This window comes from Musa acuminata, chromosome BXJ1-11 (assembly GCF_036884655.1).
Source record: "Musa acuminata AAA Group cultivar baxijiao chromosome BXJ1-11, Cavendish_Baxijiao_AAA, whole genome shotgun sequence".
Taxonomy (NCBI): Eukaryota; Viridiplantae; Streptophyta; class Magnoliopsida; order Zingiberales; family Musaceae; genus Musa; species Musa acuminata.
This window is the reverse complement of record NC_088337.1, coordinates 6161336-6180491: the sequence shown is the minus strand read 5'-3', so window position 1 is coordinate 6180491 and position 19156 is coordinate 6161336. Positions and strand designations below refer to the sequence as shown.

Here is a 19156-nt window from a genome sequence, read left to right as displayed (position 1 = left end):
CTCGATCACAGTTCCTTTTCTAAAATTATAATTTTTTATAATTAATTATCATAAATTAAAAAAACAAAAAATTATGTCATACTTTTTTTTTGTTTGTTTAGTTGACCTTTTATTATATTTGATCATAATATTTATTCAAAAAAATTAATTTCAATTGATTTATGAGTCTTTTTATTATTAAAAAAAAAATCTCAGATTAAAATAAATAGGAACGTCATGCCATAAAAAAAATAATAAAATAAAAATCAATAATAGAGATGTTTCCGGTAAAATGTCGGATGTCGATCACCAACCCCACATCCCATTGCATCAAGGAAAACAAAATTCAACGACGTTTGATGGCTGCTAAGGGGAAAACTCCTACCATCCTTTAGCCATTAATGCGAACGCATCTCGGCTCACGTCAATCTCAGAGAAACAGGAAACCAATGTCCACCACGCGTCGGCGGACGATCGTCCATCCGACCAGCTGTTCCGGTCGAGCCATCGAAGATTGGAGCGCGCCGTTCTATTGGATCCATCGCTAGGGTCCGCACGATTTTACAGGCATATCCACGGCGTGTTTCCCGGCTTTGGTGTTTTGGCCTGGCTACGTGATCTTGTTCTTTGTTGTTTCCTGGTGCATTTTACCGATCATCCTCGACCGCGGACCGCGCGGCCATCGTCGAAGACGTAGAAAGAAGACAGTTGCGACTACCTTCGGGACAACGAGTTCCCATTTGCCTTTCCCGGGGAGACGTAGAGTTTGGGAGGAAGCGGAGGTGCGGAGTCATCCCTCGTTTTTGTCGTGAGCGAACTCCTCGCTGTCTACTTTTAGTAGCCCCTCCCTCCTCTTCGGCTTCGGAGTTCTAGGGCTTCGAAGGGAGTTCAAGGAGCTGTAGTTCGAAGCTGAAGATCTGGCTTCCGACAGGTTTGATCTCTTCTCTCTTCTTTCGCGGCTTCTTTATTCCCCCCCACCCCACCTCCCCCCCTCTCTATTGTCTATTTTGCCCTAATTGTTGTTTGATAGGGTTATACATTCTTGCTCGATAGGGATTGCTCGTTCACCATTTAATTTGCGTTGCAGCAGTCGCTGTCTTGGAATCTCCACGCATTCATGGAGACGTAGTTTAAAGCAGATCTGGGTTCTGGTAGGTCTAATTTCTTCTCTCTTCTTGCGTGGCTTCTTTTTTCGCTTTTAGCTCACCCTGCTTGCTTTGTGTTGCTGGTTCGATATTTAGTTCAGTGGTGTAGTGATCGCTGTCCTGTTTGAAGAAGGTGTCAGTCCGGATTCCTGGGTGTAGACTTTTTTTGTATTTTACCCAGGTTTTTTAGTTCTACTTCTGTTTTAAGTGATCTGATAGTTGAATTATCATAGTTGTTGTGTCAGTTATGTACCAGAACTTTGCTAATAAAAGTAGAGAGTAGCCTGTTGGCTGTGATATCATATTGAGCATGTTTGATCATACGAAGAAACAAATTTGTATATTAACTTTAGAACATAAAATTTGAGTGCATGGGTTGGAATATCTTTTGAAACTTAGTGGAGAGGGGTGTTAAAAGATTTAGGCATCTTGGACTAATTAGTTGACAAGATGGAGAGATTGATTAAGATATTATTTATAGAGTATAAATTGAGAGTTAAAGGTGAAGATGGGTGTCAAGAGTTTTATCTGATCAATTATACCTTTTAGATCGAAGGAAAATTTCGTAAAACAATTGTTAGACCAACGGATTTGAGTGTTGGGTAATTAGTTTAAAAATAATATATACAAAAAGTTTGTGTCACTGAGATTAGAATATTGAGGTGGATGTGTGGAATTCATTCGTGAATAATTATGTGTATTTGATATATAATGAAATGAGGAAGAATAATTACTCCTTAGACCTTCTAGTGGCAGGAGTTCAGTGCACTAATCGATATGATATGCATTAATTTTTATGTCAGGCACTGCTAAGCCTTGTATCAGCATAACATGTTTTTAGTAAGAGTTTGATGGCAATTAAAATATAAAACATATTCTTTTTCACAGATGACATTTCATTACTGTCAGACTGCAGGCAGCATATGTGATATATCTGACAGCTGTGACACGTGCAACAAGTTGATATGAACTGTTCCTGTTTTGATGCTTTACTGTCCAGGAAAAAACTTCGTCAACATTCTGAGCAAGAACTAGTCGGTAAGAACTTCTTGAAAGCATTTATGCTTTCACATTTTCTTATCCGTGATATGCTAGAGGTTTCCAAGTTTCAGGGATGTTAATTATGGAAAAGAATGTGGAATGTGGGAAATTGGGAGGCACACCGGTGATATAGGAGAAAACTTTTTATTACTGTGAGAACTACTATGATTTCCTCAGAATCAGTTGGGCACATGTAACATGCAAAGTAGCTTATTTCTGATTGTTTGGTTGGTGTTCCATGACCATTTGATTTGCATGTGTAAGATGTAAAATGTAAATTTGGGGTTAAGTATTTCATTTTTCTTACTCTTGTACTTTTGTTTGAGTCAATGTTTATTACTGTGATATAGGAGAAAACTTTTTATTACTGTGATAACTACTATGATTTACTTGGAATCAGTTGAGCACATGTAACATGCACAGGAGCTTATTTCTGATTGTTTGGTTGGTGTGCCATGACCATTTGATTTGCATGTGTAAGATGTAAAATGTAAATTTGGGGTTAAGTATTTCATTTTCTTTGCTCTTGTACTTTTGTTTGGGTCAATGTTTATTACTGTGATATAGGAGAAAACTTTTTATTACTGTGATAACTACTATGATTTCCTCGGAATCAGTTGAGCACATGTAACATGCGAAGTAGCTTATTTCCGATTGTTTGGTTAGTGTGCCATGACCATTTGATTTGCATGTGTAAGATGTAAAATGTAAATATGGGGTTAAGTATTTCATTTTCTTTACTCTTGTACTTTAGTTTGGGTCAATGTTTACAAGATTCATTTGTATTTGGTGATTTGGCCACTAATTTTTTCCCTAAAGAATGTTGGTGGAAGATTCCTTGGTATCATAATCCTATTGCAGCCTATTTTCTACATAATGTAGATCTTTTCTGCACGTTTTTGTATTTGATTGACTATTAATTGAATGGTAACATTCTTCCTTTTCACTAGTAAGGCCAAGTCTTTGTTCGGAATCACTGGTTCTTATTGTAGTAAAATGGGATTATCAGGTGAAAGGTTGCTGATAACTCCATGTCAATATAATAATTTTCTTTCTGAACAGACATAAAGTGAAGTGCAACTTAAAGGGTCAATTTCTCAAAACTATACATACCTACAAATATAATTCTAGGCAACCATAAATGCCTGTCAGGAATTGCAATTATTTGTGCATTTTATTGCAACGAAAAATAGATTGTAAGTTTGTATTATGTGATATAGGGTATCTATACTAACATTGACTTCTTCCTCTAATCCAGGGTTTTCATCTGACAAAAAAATAAAGATTTTCTCCTACAGTGATCTGAGTTCAGCAACAGATAATTTTTGTCCGGACAAAAGGATAGGTCGGGGTGGTTTTGGAACAGTATACAAGGTAAGAGAATCAGCACTTTCTGTTTTCTTTTTGTCTGATGTGGACCACTGAAGTCAACTTGAATTTATATGCTTAATAAATTTATTGTTGCTGATGGATTTTATTCCCATGTGACAAATTGGTTTTCAGTTTATTTATGCTGGGCATATGACGAAACATAGAGCTCTAGCTCTAAACTGCTTCTACATAAAAAAATTCTTTACAGTGGATTAATATCTAATGTTTCATTAAAAAATGAAAACCTTGAGAAATATTTAGTGTCCTCATAAACATGCTGCAACTTTATGCAATAAACAATTATCACATGTAGGAATGTAAGATGACTTCTGGTCTTTTGTAACTTAATATTGATCCAATGGAGAAGTTGCTAATATGTGTTTTGATGTATTATTTCTAGTTTTACTGGATAAAATTTTTAGACTGATAAATCATAACCTTTCTAGAATTGCACACATTTACTAATAACATCGTTTTTTGAATTGCACATATTGACTTCTACACCCTTCTTGATGTGATTCCTCCATTTGGATCAGTTTATGATCACTAAGGGGGATTTGTTTTTCTCCCTATTTTTTCATGGATGGTACTAATAGTTAATGGATCTGAAGATATATCATGATCTTTGGTAATGTTATTGTCTTAGTTAACCATGTTTTGTTGACATGATGATTGCAACTTTTGTGCATCTATTTTCAAGAAGTATATTGAATATGTGAAATTGGAATGTCGGTCAATAATGATGAACTTACTGGAATAGACTTAACTAATTAAGAAGATGCTAAATGATCTAGATCAAGAGTAAATCTTGGTACAGTATTGGTACCAGCTGGTGGTCGGATTGGTAGGATACTGATATTTAGTGTCGGTATGCATTAGTGGTTGGTACTAGCCAGATCACCATAATGACACGGACTTAGCTGGTTTTGCCTAAGTCGTGCGGCACCCTTGCGCGTCCGTCCGCAAAGGTCAGCCTCCCCGAAGCCTCCCATTGTCCCTTAGGACCAACAAAAGAGAGAACGGGTTAAAGAGAACGCCTTAATCGGGATCCACAAGCAAACATGTCCGAAAAACACTTCATAGACAATGCAAATTACAAACAGACTTTACAAGCTCTGAACAGTGGCACAACAAAGGGTAAAATGGTCCATTACAGACCGAAAAGCTCTCGCACGTGTCTACATGACACAACCTTTATTTACAAGCCTAAAGAGGCCACCAACCCAACTAAAATGGGACTATTAAGCCTTCGGCCGCCCCTTTACATTCTGTACAAGGCATGAACATGCCAAACGACACGGACATACATAAGCATTACATCAAACACCTTATTTAAAAGTTTGTCCGTGACATTCTCCCCCACTTATCCCTTCGACGTCCTCGTCGAAGCCTTTGTGAACACTGCAACTCTTCGCCTTTGCTGAGTCTTCAATCTTCTGCTCCAGCTGCAATGCGCCTCCTGGCTCCCAGCCGCTCTCCGCTGCTGTTTTTGAGTAGTCGAACCTTTGATCCGCCATGCTGCTTCAACTCACCAATGACTCTGACTCTGGTGTGGGGTTGGCTGAGTTGTGTTGATCCTTGTTGATTCCTGCGGATCCCCCAAAATGAAGGAAAAGACCATCCTTACTGCGCCAGTCTCTCAAAAATTCCACATGCTGCTTGAACTGGGTGGATGCTTGTTGGAGCTTTAACGAGCATCGCCTCGCAAACTTCTGAAGTTTTGGGTCCTTCCTCCACAACATCTGCTCATTGACTCTTCTTTCAGTTATTTGTCACATCCAAGTAGGTTCGCATCACTTCCGCTTTCGATTGGCATTTCGTTGGGAAATGAAGCGGACAATCTACTCTCAGTAGCACTGATCACCGTTGGTGAGGATTTGACAACTGTTGTCTTCCATTCTCTTCGAAGGGTCTTTGAACTTGTGCAGAGCTCCTCTGCTGGATAGATAAGAGAATTGGGGTACTCGGTTTCGCCCATTCTCTTAAGAGTTGAGAAGGCAAAGGTTACTTGACTTCGCTCGCCTCCTCGAGGTTGTACTTCATGCATCGAGCTGGTTACTGGCCTTCGCCTGCTCTTTGCTCACACTTCTGAAGCACTTGAAGTGTTTGCACTCCTTGCGTTGAGTTAGTTACTGTGATTCACCTTCTCAATGCCATTGAACTTCTGGAATGCAGGAAGTTTTCACCCCAACTTGGAGTAATTCTCTGATAGATGAGGTCGCCTCTGGGATTGTACCGTCTTCTCCATCAACCCTGCCGCCTACTCCACTGAGTAGCAAAGGTACAGCACCGCGTACTGCTTGCTTCGTTCCTTGGTCGTGCACTCTTGCATGACCCGAAGTCCTTCACTTACGGCTATCTTGATGAGAAACTTGTTGACACCGGTCTTACGAAGTTCCTCGGCCTCTGCCCTTCAGCCTTGTCTCGGTACTTGGAGATTGCCTCTGCATGCTCCACCTCCTCGGCCCCTTTCACGACCAAACACTCTCCCTCCATGAGAGTAAGGGATCAATGACCTTCACGGAAGTCCCGCCTCTGCGGTACCATGGCGCTGCCATGCCCATGGCACTACTATCCGTCGCCTCGCATCTCCATCCCTTTTCTTCACAATCAGTAGAGATGTCTCCGTGGCACTCCTCTGAGTCCACCTCCATTCTAACTAATTGCTTGATTTTGGGTAGCTAAGTCCCTCTGGACTCGTCGTCGCTTCCTCGCCCCTTTCGACCCCCTGCTTCAACACCTCTGTGTTCTCCAAGCAGTCTGTTTGGTCGATGGAAAGACAGACCGCAACTCCCATGCATGGCCTCTGCCATCACATTGTAGGGTTTGCACCGATTCTGTTCTCCTTAGCTTCCTTGGTAGCAACGTTCGCTTACTCGGCCTTGTCCTCTGACTTGCCGGGCTCCCTTAAGCGAATATGAGCTCTGGAGCAGTCCAACTCTCCAGCTGCTTCGATCATACCTCTGCATGATCAAGTCCCTCCCATGGGACTCACTGGTACTTGCATTCGAACTTTTCCCTTGGTGGAACCCAGCCCCCATATGCTGATGACCAAGGCTTTCATCCGAAGCAAAATTCGATGCACGCACGGAAGACCCGCCTCTGCGGTACCATGGCCTTCACTCCTTGAATCCTAGCCCTTCTTGCCGTTGTGTTGTTCACCGAAGTGGAGCTCCCAGTAGCTCCCGATCATACCTCCATATGATCTAGTCCCTCCCGGGACTATGTCGTGTGTGTCGCATTGCCACGAACTGTTCCACCACGATCCGCTGCACCATGTCGCCTCCTGGTGACATCTCCATTGCATTCTGATCCTTGTGGAATAAACTCGAATTGTGAACCCTCCATGTGTGGCCTCTGCCAATACATCGCAGGGTCTCCTCCACCTTCGATTTTGTTCGCTCCTTTGACAATCGACCTTCATCCACCCACTCTTGGGTCACACCTAGATGAAGCACCGCTCTAGGACAGTCCGTCGCCTAGTAGCTCCCGAAGTCCACCGACTTCACTGTAATTTGTGCACCATTGTCTGGATCCTGGGCCTCTGCCCCTACCAGCACAATCTCCGTTGCGCACTGCTTCCTTCATGGCAACTTGAATGGCAACATTGTGGTATATTCTTCAAGAGTACCCGCCTCTGCGTCCTCTTGCCCCGTGCTAAGGCCTTCTGAACCCAACTTCGCCTCCGCAAATTGAGTCGCCTTAGTTCCTCCATCAAATGCTCCTCCGAGATAAGGTGCATGTGCCCAGAAGCTCCCTTCGTCTTTGGCACCATGCAAGATGAGTCCACTCCGTCAGAATGAAGGAGCCATGGCACAACATGATCCTGCTCTTGCCTCTACAAGAGTTCATGTCCTTGACCTCTGTCTAAGGAAAGCACTGTGCCTCTGCTCCATGTTCCAACTTCTCTGCTGGCTCCCTTCATGCGGCTTGGGTACTTCGCCAAGTTACACCCAAGTTACTCCGCTCCTCGTTTTTGCATTGAGTCGATGGTGGCCCTCGCGCCCACCATTCCACGGGTCAGCCCTCCCTTGAGTCCGATCTCCATATCAACTCTAAGTGTGCCTTCATTTAAGTTGCTTCAGGTCGCTCCCCCACTTGATCTCGCAATGCATCCACCAATGCATTCTCTCAAGCGAGATCATGCGACGACTCCTCGCCGCTTGCTCAGTCCATCGAGCTTCGTGTAGTTGTTGTTTGTTGAGGTACTCCTCCTCAACATGTGAGGTCCGTCTCACATGATTCTCCCTCTGGAGAGCCGAGACTTATCCCTCCTGGATAACTGTCCCATTGGAGCAACATCTCTCTTCGTTTCGGAGACCACCATCCCCTTGGACTACTCCGATCTGCTGAACAAACTGTGCATTGTTCTGCCTCTTGCAAATGCACTTGCTAGATTGCGCCTCCACGTCAATACAGCCACCGCTGCACCCCTCAAGGCCTAGCAACATGCTGAACTCGTTGCACACTTCAGCCTCCTCCGGACATATCCTTCGCATGCCGAAGAGAAAGTTTCAATGCTCCATGGCGCCGAGTCTCGACCGCCTTGGGATGGCCACGAACAATCCATCGTCCGCATACAAGCCCATGCATGAGTACCGAATTCTTCGAGTTAGCAATTCCCCTCACCTCTGTGAGCTTTGCACAACTCTTTCGGTCGCTGAGCAACTCATTCCACTTTGTATGGTCTCATCCTTTGCCAAGCGCCTCGCTTGCCTTGAGCACCATCAAGTAAAGTTGTCAACGTTGAGCCGTAGCTCAAACTCAGCCATCCCAACCTTTGTGCGCTCCACATTCTTCCAAGCTTGCCTGTTCTCGTGGTGCCTCTTTCGCGAAGGGTTGGCCATTCCTCTGAATGCCAAACTCAGATGCCCGCTCCTCTGAGCGACTCATTTTCCCTACATCTCCATGCCCGTTTTCCCCCAAACGGTCGCGCGTTGCTGACTGCCCTCGACGCAGCCCCGCTAGGTCCCCCACGTTTGCATGTCAAGTGTTTCTATGAGTGCTTGTCCCGCTCTGATACCATATGACACGGACTTAGCTAGTTTTGCCTAAGTCGTGCGGCACCCTTGCGCGTCCGTCTGCAAAGGTCAGCCTCCCCGAAGCCTCCCATTGTCCCTTAGGACCAACAAAAGAGAGAACGGGTTAAAGAGAACGCCTCAATCGGGATCCACAAGCAAACATGTCCGAAAAACACTTCATAGACAATGCAAATTACAAACAGACTTTACAAGCTCTGAACAGTGGCACAACAAAGGGTAAAACGGTCCATTACAGACCGAAAAGCTCTCGCACGTGTCTACATGACACAACCTTTATTTACAAGCCTAAAGAGGCCACCAACCCAACTAAAATGGGACTATTAAGCCTTCGGCCGCCCCTTTACATTCTGTACAAGGCATGAACATGCCAAACGACACGGACATACATAAGCATTACATCAAACACCTTGTTTAGAAGTTTGTCCGTGACAATAAGGAGGGAGGGGCAGAGAGAGAGGGATGTGATGGGGGAGTGATACAGTACTGTGCAGCGAAGGAGAGATGGGGATGTGGCAATGCAGATGAGCAATAGAAGAGCAATGGCAGTGATGAGAAGGAGATGGTGGTGTGGAAGGAGAAGAGCCTCTGGTGGAAGAAGAGAAAGGAAAAAAAAAACCAAAAACAAAGTTAAAATGTACAGCAGGTACTGCTTATATGAAAAGATTGATTAAACTTGATCACCAGGGAACTTTGACACTGGCTTACATTAAAACAATTAATCAATTACTAAAAATCTCTCTCTTACTCTCTGGTCAAAATGATGTTAATTTTACTATTATTTCATACATAAGTTATAATTGTTTTACTTTGAACTGCAACTTGATCATTCAACTTATGTATTTCTACATGAAAAGTAACAGCAATCTTCGTAGAACTACAAGCTCATCTGTTTCTTTTTCATATTATTATATGACAGGGCACTCTAAGGAATGGAGTAACAGTTGCAATAAAGGTGCTATCTGCAGAATCCAAGCAAGGAGTGAAGGAATTCTTGACTGAGATTGATACAATTGCAAATGTTAGGCACCCAAACCTTGTTGAGCTTATAGGTTGCTGTGTCCAAGATAGCAGCCGCATTTTAGTGTATGAGCATATGGAGAATGGTAGTCTTGATCGCACTTTGCTAGGTAACCTTGACAAAGTTAAACAAGTATGATGAGTTAAAAACAATAAGTTTTGCTTTGTCTTCTTTTAAAAATTCTTTTACTTTCTAGGTATGAATATTGGCAAGCCTACCAAGCTGAGTTGGAATATCAGATCTGCAATTTGTATAGGCACTGCTAGAGGTCTTGCTTATCTTCACGAAGATCTTGAACCTCCTATCGTGCACAGAGACATCAAAGCTAGCAATATTCTTCTTGACAGTAATTTTGACCCAAAAATTGGTGATTTTGGTTTGGCAAAGCTTTTTCCTGATAATGTTACTCATATCAGCACACGTGTAGCTGGAACAACGTAAGCCATCCATAACTACTTGTGTAAGTTTTACCTTGATTATTAGGTTGAATAACTTGTAGTCCATGAACATAAAAATTTGGAGTGTGTCATAAATTAATAATTTAACTAGCAGAACTAGTTTGGTTTTTTAGTGCTTTCATCATGAAACTCACATGTAGAGCCATCATAAAAAAATTATTGATCTTTTAATAATTTTGGCTATTAGATAATGAAAGGACACTGTTGCCCCACAACTCAAAATGTGTCAGTTGATTAAATGTGAAATATTTGTAATTTTAATATTGAATCATTTGGAATTATGAACACGATTGTATTTTAAGTACATGTATGGCTTAACCATTTTAACCATTGAATGTTGCGTGAAGAAAGTATTTTCCTTGAAACTAGCAGAAGGGATAACTGGTCCAATCTTAGACCTAAGATTTTATTCAGGAGGCCCTTCATGTCATGGATTTCACCAACTTCCACATTGATGAAGAATTTGATTTTTAAATTAAGAATTATTGCCTTAACACAGTAAACTACAAATAGACATATGTCAACATGTTCTTTCAAAATTGGAATTTGTCAAACAGAGCAGAATGGTATTTAGTGTGCTGTATTCTGCCTTCTTGAGAGGATTTAGCTAAATAAGGCTGTTGGTTTTCTTCTTGGCTAGATGACTATGGACAAAATGGTCAGCCAAAAGTGTTGTTGATACCCAAAAATTTTGTTAAACTTGGCACATTGTTGCAATATAGTTCTTCCTGCTGCTGCTACCCTGAGATTATAGGAGTGTAACAAAAAATAAAAATAAAGTGATGCAACAAACTGAGAATTGTCATATGCCCAACATATTTTTCCCTTGTGTTACTTACATGTGCGATATTCAATGCAGTGGTTATTTGGCACCTGAGTATGCCTTGCAGGGCCAGTTAACTAAGAAGGCTGATGTGTATAGCTTTGGGGTCCTTGTTATTGAAATAATTAGTGGCAGAAGTATTTCAAAGTCATACTTGTCAGGCATGAATCAGTTTCTCTTAGAGCGGGTAAGCCATCACTCAACATTATACATACTTTTTAGTTTTTACTGATTTGCTTAGATGCCATTTCTTGCCTTTATAGTTTATATTTATTGATTTCCCTGAAATTGTCTTGCTTGGCATTAATAGTGGATGTTTCTTACACTCTATATGTTGCACTTTTGGATTTTATTGGTTAAAGATAAATTAACCATGGCAATAGAAGTCTAGTTGATAACCATGTGCTCAATCCATCTATCACAAACCTGCATAGATGCATGTGCTACATTAAAAAGCTAACCCAAATGTACAAGGATCCTACCAGTGCATGGTGAGGGTCAATGCAGAAAGCTTTACCCTGCAAATAAAGATATTGTTCCTATGACTTACGTCATGGTCATCCTGGTTGCAAAGTAGCAACCTCAAATATACTAAAACATTTGCTTACTAAGGCACTCTGAATTAATTTATGTGAACGACATACAATGTTTGCAGCACATGGAGCTGAAGTCCAAGTTTATTTCAGTAGATTTTATAGTGTCATGATGCTGTGAATATTTAACTTGGTGAAAAGCTTCTCAAGATAGCTTATAGCTTTCTCATTTTTCAATTAATATTCAAACTGAAATATTGTCAAATTAATTCTTTCAATGATCTTAGCAAAATTAGTTGTTTCAATCTAAATATTGTCACTCCTAAAGTTCATCGTACCACGATGTATCACCCAGTATGGGCGATATGTATAGTCCAATAGGAGACTAATATGAGCGGTATATATTAGTTTGTCGGTATGCCTCACCGTACCATGAGTTGATATATTGAAACATATCGTACCGATGGCTAATTGGTATATCAGGATGAATCGATAAGATGAACTATGATCACCACTACTAATAATCTACTCTCCACAAAAACTAAGATTCAAAATATATACAGAATCTAAAACAAAAAAGAGGTGGCCGCCTTTATTTTTGTTTTTCTCACAGGACATTTGTGATATCTTCCCCTTGATAAATTGAATGCCAATCCCAGATTTTGTTCTTACCACAATTTATGTTTTGCGGACGTACAGACATGGCAGCTTTTTCAGGAGGGAAGGCTTAAAGAACTGATAGATCCGGTGCTGCAAGAATATCCAGAAGAACAAGTTATGAAGTTTATTAAGGTAGCCCTCTTCTGCACCCAAGCAGTAGCTGTACGGCGACCTTCCATGACACAGGTTGTACATATGCTGTCCCAGCCCATCAGACTCAATGAGAAGGAATTGACACCCCCAGGCTATGTGGAAGGCTCTTCCAGCACGAGAAAAGCTTCTGAAGGATCAATCTCCAGCAGCACCCAGTTTAAGGGATCGACCACCATCGACTCTGCTGCTCAATTCACATTGAGTCCTATTACTTTTACACAATTGGTTCCAAGGTGAACTTTGCCCTGCCCAAAGATGATCACATTCCCACACCGCAAGCGGCAAATCGGTGTGAGTCTTTCTTTTTTTGGTTAAAAATTAGGAAGAAATTTTAATTACATCAAGATTGTTCACAAACTGAGACCTAGAAACAATAGGTAGTGAGTCGTGCTATATGCTATAATTATTTGGTTTGACCATACCATTAGTTCTGTATTATATTGTGCAAACGGTATTAATTTGTCGTTTGAATAAAATTGTGTGGTTTATCTTTTTAATTTTCACAAATAATTGTGGTATTGTCCGGTATGTTTGTGATGGCTCAAGCTTTACTGGCCATATCATTATGCTTCTGCTAGTAGGTTTCATCTTTGCAATAGTTTGGCGTTCGTGTCGATAACTTCAGCGTGTTCCTACGTTAATGGAATTCTCAAATCCTGGTAAGCTTATACGCCAACATGTCTGCACTTATATCATTAACATTATTGCAGAAGGCATACCAGGAAAGACGAACAGGACAAGGAATGCCGGAGAAGAGAACTAATTCTACCTCCTGATTCCGTTGCAGAAACATAAAAGGCTTGCATGCATCTGCCCTGGTCTTTGTCGAGGGAATCAGTGCACTTCTTCATCGTCTTTTTGCATCCTTGGCTGCTGCCCATCTCCAATCCTTCCTCAGTCCTCCCTCCTGCACGAGCTTCTCACCTCCCTCCATGTTTCTGTGCTCCGGAGTCCACGGGCCTCCTCCTCTCGTGCCGAGCAACTCAGGCACCTCGTCCATTGCCGACAAAGAGGTACCGGCAGCAGCAAGTATCGCAACCATGTAACAGGAAATCTTCATGGCTTAGCTTTTGCTCGCTTCTTGCTTTCTTTACTGATAGCATACAGGTTTGGTTTCACGAGACTTAAACAGCTGCTAGCTTGCAGCGCATCGCGCAACAAACTGCAGCAAACAAAAAGGGCGTGCCCTTTCTGCAAGGAGAGCGTGAGCTACCGGAAGAAGACAACCAAATGCATGAAAAGTGTTTGAACTATTAAAGCCACAGACTCTCTCCGTACATCTTTATCATGAGAAAACATAGAATCCAAGAAACGAAAGAGAAGATAATGCAGAAAAATAGTTGAATTTCCACATCTGCCCATAACTTTCGTCTGCCTCATTCCTGCTTGGATGTCGAGGCCACCGGAACCCTACTCTCGTAATGCCATCTCTGCTGCATGCCTATATGTCACGGAACAACTCAATCTACACAACATCTTGGAGACTTTGCCTCGTAAACTGTGTGCGTTTATGGCATTACCTGTAGAAAATATGGTAAATGAGACGACTTAACCTTGTTTTCAGGTTACGGTCGGTCGGCCTAACGCGAGCCGAAACGAGTTGGTAGGCACAAAAAAAACCCCGATTCAGCCAATTGCTAGTTCGGATCGACTTAATTGATTTAACCCGGTCGGGACGGACGCCACCGAGCCAGGTATGGAGGCAACCTCGGTCGCGGAGTCGGCGGCGGCCGTGGCCACGATGCGACTGGGAGCGTATGGCCGTGACGCGGAGGTGGTCGAGGAGGCGGCGGGGGAGATACTGCTGCTGTGGGCTCTGCATCAGCCGGCGGCGCAGCGGCAGAACGCCTTCGTCCGTCACTCCTCCCAAACCCTCGCTATCGACGCTTGCGGCCACCGCCTCACCGTCCTCCAGTCCCCTTCCTCCATGGTAAATCATCTCATTTGTTCGATCCTCTTCCCTTCTTCTTCTCAAGCGACCTAGATTTGCGCATGTGCGTGGGCGTGTTCAGAGCACGCCCGGCGTGACCGGGGCGGTGATGTGGGACAGCGGAATCGTTCTCGGCAAGTTCTTGGAGCATGCTGTTGACTCACGAACACTGAGTCTCCATGGAAAAAGGGTCGTCGAACTCGGCGCCGGCTGTGGCTTAGTCGGGTAACTTCGATTTCTCTATCTTGCTTCCGAGGGCATGTAAAGCGGATTGCTGGGCGAATTTGCACCTGAATTTGAATGAAATTCATGTATTGATAGAGCATAGTTGATTGCTATTTGTTGGTGTCTTCAGCTGTATAGCAGCTCTCTTGGGTGCAGATGTCATGCTCACCGATCTTCCTGACTGACTCAAACTCCTGAAGAAGAACGTGGATCTGAATGTGGAAGGATGGAATAAGCGTGGCTCAGCGAGAGTTAGCGAGCTTACATGGGGTGATGATATCGATACCGAGCTCCTCGATCCCATGCCTGACATTGGTATGATTCATAGTTATTTCCTCATCTACTTAATTTAAGATCTGCTGCATGCCATAGAGGTGGATTATAACCTATTTATCATAAATGGCTAGCGATACATGTATTAAAAGGGTGTAACCAGAGCACGGGGCTCCTGTCAATGCAGAATCGGGGAGGATCAGCCTTATCTTTAAATATTTAAAGATATTGTTTCCGTATTGCCTTTAGCAATACATATATGATCATCCAATTTTTTCCATCAATTTGGTGCCATAATCGTACACTGAGGCCATAAATAAAAATCCGCAAAGCAATGTCAAGACTTGAGGTATCACTATAATCTATAATACTGGAAGGGCATAGGTTTTTTATATTTTATTTGAGTCAATAAGGATGCATTTCATTGGATGTAAGTTCCATGAAAGTAGTCTTTAAAATCAATCTCTTGTATAGTCTTGAAAATATCTCTTTCAGAGTATCTTTGATACCTCAAAGGAAATAGGGTTAATTTGTTTTCCAGACTGTAGAAAAAACTAGGTTTTTTTTTTTCGGTCTTATCTATCAGTACCAGAAGAGAAGTTCCGAAATCTTCCTATAAATCACTTTTCCTGCAACCTATCTCAAAGGGAGAGTAAATCCTCACATTTGCCACACTTAGCATACAAAAGGGAATAGGAGAACTGTTTTACTTTTTCTTTCCTAAATGCATGTGCTGCTTATCTGTTTTCGAGGGAGAGATCATTTGGTACAAAGACTTTCTCTGCCATTTCTTTTCAACCAATAGAAGGGAAAGGAAATTAACATAATGTAGGTAGAGTTGGAGCAACTTTGTAGTTACCAGATGTAAGACATGAGGCAAGCATATACTGGACTTCAACAAAAAAATCAATGATTTGGCGCTTTATGATGCCGTGCTAATATTTGACTTGTGCCAAGGTTTCAATCTCTAATCTGCCATTTCGTACACCAAGATACAGCATGAGAAATTTTTGGGGTTCATCTTTGATCTCCTGTCATTTAGAGCATTGATTGGTGACCTCTAAGCTGCAGTTTTTCCGCAGATTATTAGACTTATCTTGGTTAAATATTTTTGGTAATATTTTGCAAACATTTCGTATTTTAGTTCTTGGATCAGATGTAGTCTACAGTGAAGCAGCAGTTGAGGATCTTTTATCGACATTAAAGCAAATTTGTGGGTGCCATACAACAGTCTTTGTGGCTGGGGAACTCCGAAATGGTAGTTTCTTTTTCTCCGAGACAGTAATCATAAAAAATGTCCTGTCAAGACTTCTCACTTATAATCTCTGTTTGGCAGATGCTGTGCTTGAATACTTCTTGGAAGGTGCAATGAAAGAGTTTGTAGTTGGTCGTGTCGATCAGAGTCAATGGCATCCTGATTATCATAGCAATCGAGTGGCACTATACATTCTGGTGAAGAAATGATGAAATGGTGCTATCTGGACAATCTTGATCCAATTGATGCCAACAATGCATGCCTAGTTGCAATCCTTTAGAGCATAGCATGACGCATGCAGTTTGCAGAGGGGTTCGATGCAAAATATTCTTTGTTTATGGAGCTATGAAGAGAGGTCACAGAGCCTCTTCTTGTTTTTCACTGAGAGCTAAAATGTATTAGAACGTGACATGCAACTCTGAGTTGATTCTGTTTCAAAACAAGCACTATGTGAGCAATCTACTTCCCCTACAAAGTCAATGCTTGCAGTAGAAAGGAACGATCTTATTCATGCCAATGAGAATTCATCATATGTAAAACTTGGGATTTGTTGTTGATAAAACTCATCTCTACCAGTGATTCATTTTTTGTCAAGCTTTATGTTAAGTTGCCACATTTTTGCTTGTGTTCTCTTGCATATGAATGGAAGTTTCTTTCAGCATCCAGAGATCGGATTCTCTGTTTTTGGTTTCCATTTATTGTAACCAGAAAACCAGTTTATTTGGAAACCATCTAAACAAAAAACCTCCGTGCTCAATCTCTCTCTCTCTCTCTCTCTCTCTCTCTACTTGTTTGTGTTCTTCCCTGTTTCTTTCCTCGACAATCAATCGTGTGAAAAGGTTGGTGATGGAGACACCGATCATACTTTGTTGGAAGAGGGCAGAGGACATGACCACCCCAAGGACAGCATACAAGGTTAACTGCGACCATCCAGGTTCGGAAGTGGCAGCTGAGACTGCTGCTGCAATGGCTGCAGTCTTCATTGCTTTCAGACCTTACGATTCTCGGTACTCCGATCTCCTCCTCTTCTCTTGCATGCACTGCACGTAATTTGAGTACCTCATGTAACTTCAAAAACTCCATTCAAATTTTCTAAGGGCATAAAATCTATTTCTAACTAAATATAGGTTATCAAAACTCAAAACAATGCACTTGCTATAGCTTATGCACGTCTTGATGATGAGGAAATCATTTTTCATATATTAAATAGTCTTAGTTCAGATTATAAGGAGATCTCAGTTGCGATTTATACTCGCAATAATCTTATATCTTTTGAAGAATTTCATGATAAGTTTTTAAACTATAAATTTTATCTTAAGCGAGAGCTACCACCTTCTATCGTTAATTTTACTAACAAAACTAATTATAGTAATAAAGGCAAGATCTAAAGATAACCATCCAAACAATTATTCTGAATGCAACATTCATTAACATCATAACAAAAGTGTCAACAAATTTGATCAACAATTCAACAAAAAAGTCACTTATCAAATATATGACTTGCAAGGTCATGTTGCTAAAAAATATCATCGCTTACAAGCTACTATTTCATAGATGTCTCAACCTTCGTACCTACCTTATTCTACATATCTTATTGCACTAGATTTTCATTATCATCGTCGCATGCTCACTTTGTTGCTCAATCTTTTCAACCGTCATCAAACTGGCTTATTGATTCTAAGGTTTCTCATCATGTTATTTATGACTTGAATAACTTATCTTTTCATTTAGATTATGATGATTTATATGATATCCGATAGCAAAGGTCTCAAAATAACTCATATTGGTTCTACAAACCTTTCTTCTTCCTTCAATTTTTTTTACTTTCTGATGTTCTTTATATTCCTAATACAAAGAATAACATAATATCTATTTCTAAATTATATTCTTCTAATAATATTTCTATTGAATTATTATCCTCTTCATTTATTGTGAAATATCTCAACATAAGGGCATATCTCATGGAGGGACGGAATAGAAATGAAGTTTATGAGGGGTCAATTATTACATCATCCAAATCCATCTTTGCTTTGACGACTATTAAGGCTCCATTTATTTTTTTAAGGTACTAAATCATATTATTCATTCTTGTAATTTACCTTTATCATCACTTGCTATCCATTTTCGTGTAACTCATACAAATATAATAAAATGCACAAGCTTTCATTTTTTACATCCTCTCTCACAAATAGTTCACCTCTTGAACTTATGTATTCTAATATTTGGGGTTCTTCACCGATCCAATCTCATGACGGATTTAACTACCAACTTATCTTTATTGACCATTTTCACAAAGTACATATGGTTATTTCTCATAAAATAAAAATATGAAGTATTCATCATTTTTCTAAAGTTCAAGTTTATTGTTAAAAAGTTCTTTTAATGATCTATTATTTTCTTTTACTATAATAATGGTAGTGAATTTAAAAACTTTTTTGAAACTAATAGAATCTCTCATTTTCTCATCCCTCTACATACTGAACATATTAAAATCAGGAAATGTCATCATCAGCGTATCATCCAAACTAGTCTCACACTTTTTCCTCAAACTTTCTTACCTCTTCAATTTTGGTCTCGTGCATTTATCATATTAATTTATCTTATTAATCACATGCCCACTCCCGTTCTAAACATGGTTTCACCATTTAAAAAACTATTTGGATCCATTTTTAACTATGGTAAATTATGTATTTTTGAATGTCTATGTTATCCATAGTTTAACCTTACACCATAATAAATTGGAAGCTCGATCACAAGCATGTGTTTTTTTTGGATATTCCACTTATCAAAGTGTCTTTAAATATTTTAATCCATCAACCAAAAGAATTTTCATTTCTTGTCATGCTGATTTTATGGAATCTATTTTTATTTATAAATCACTTAGCTCTCTTTTACCTAGACTAACTTCTAATATTTTTTGTTAATTGAGTTCCCTAAATTCATGAGCCACCTCATATTATCATTCATGTTCAAGTTGAAATATCAACCCTGCTCACTAATCCAAATACTTTATCCACTCATATCCCACCAGGTCCTTCCTCAATGATGCATGATAAACAACATGTTATCTTATCCATCTAGTTGCCTCATGAGAGTGTCATGCAATAAGAGAATTCACAGTGAGATTTGGTTTTAATGCCTCTTACTTTAAATTCTTCTCATCCAATATGTCTTAGAGATTGACTTTACACTAATTTATGCGATGGTTATTAGATCCAAAAAATTAAGTCTTTAAACTAAATAAATATTT

The 19156-nt window shown here is 40.6% G+C and overlaps 1 protein-coding gene and 1 pseudogene across 9 annotated transcripts; both read left to right on the top strand.

Annotated features, from left to right (window-relative positions):
* The first annotated feature begins 395 nt into the window (after positions 1-395).
* Positions 396-12720, top strand: LOC135582272 (putative serine/threonine-protein kinase). Of its 9 annotated transcripts, XM_065089501.1 has the most exons (9): positions 396-910; positions 1067-1130; positions 2013-2162; positions 3424-3539; positions 9495-9705; positions 9793-10033; positions 10914-11064; positions 12110-12202; positions 12278-12720. In XM_065089501.1, the coding sequence occupies exons 3-9, from the start codon at positions 2090-2092 to the stop codon at positions 12458-12460; spliced, it is 1068 nt and encodes a 355-aa protein (XP_064945573.1). In that variant the 5' UTR covers positions 396-910; positions 1067-1130; positions 2013-2089; the 3' UTR covers positions 12461-12720. The 9 variants fall into 9 exon arrangements, with proteins under 9 accessions (XP_064945573.1, XP_064945567.1, XP_064945568.1 ...); XM_065089495.1 differs by having other exon boundaries at positions 400-910; positions 1070-1130; positions 2034-2162; positions 12110-12720; XM_065089496.1 differs by having other exon boundaries at positions 400-910; positions 1070-1130; positions 12110-12720.
* Positions 12721-13295: 575 nt separating this feature from the next.
* Positions 13296-16506, top strand: LOC135597060 (uncharacterized; annotated as a pseudogene).
* Positions 16507-19156: the final 2650 nt, after the last annotated feature.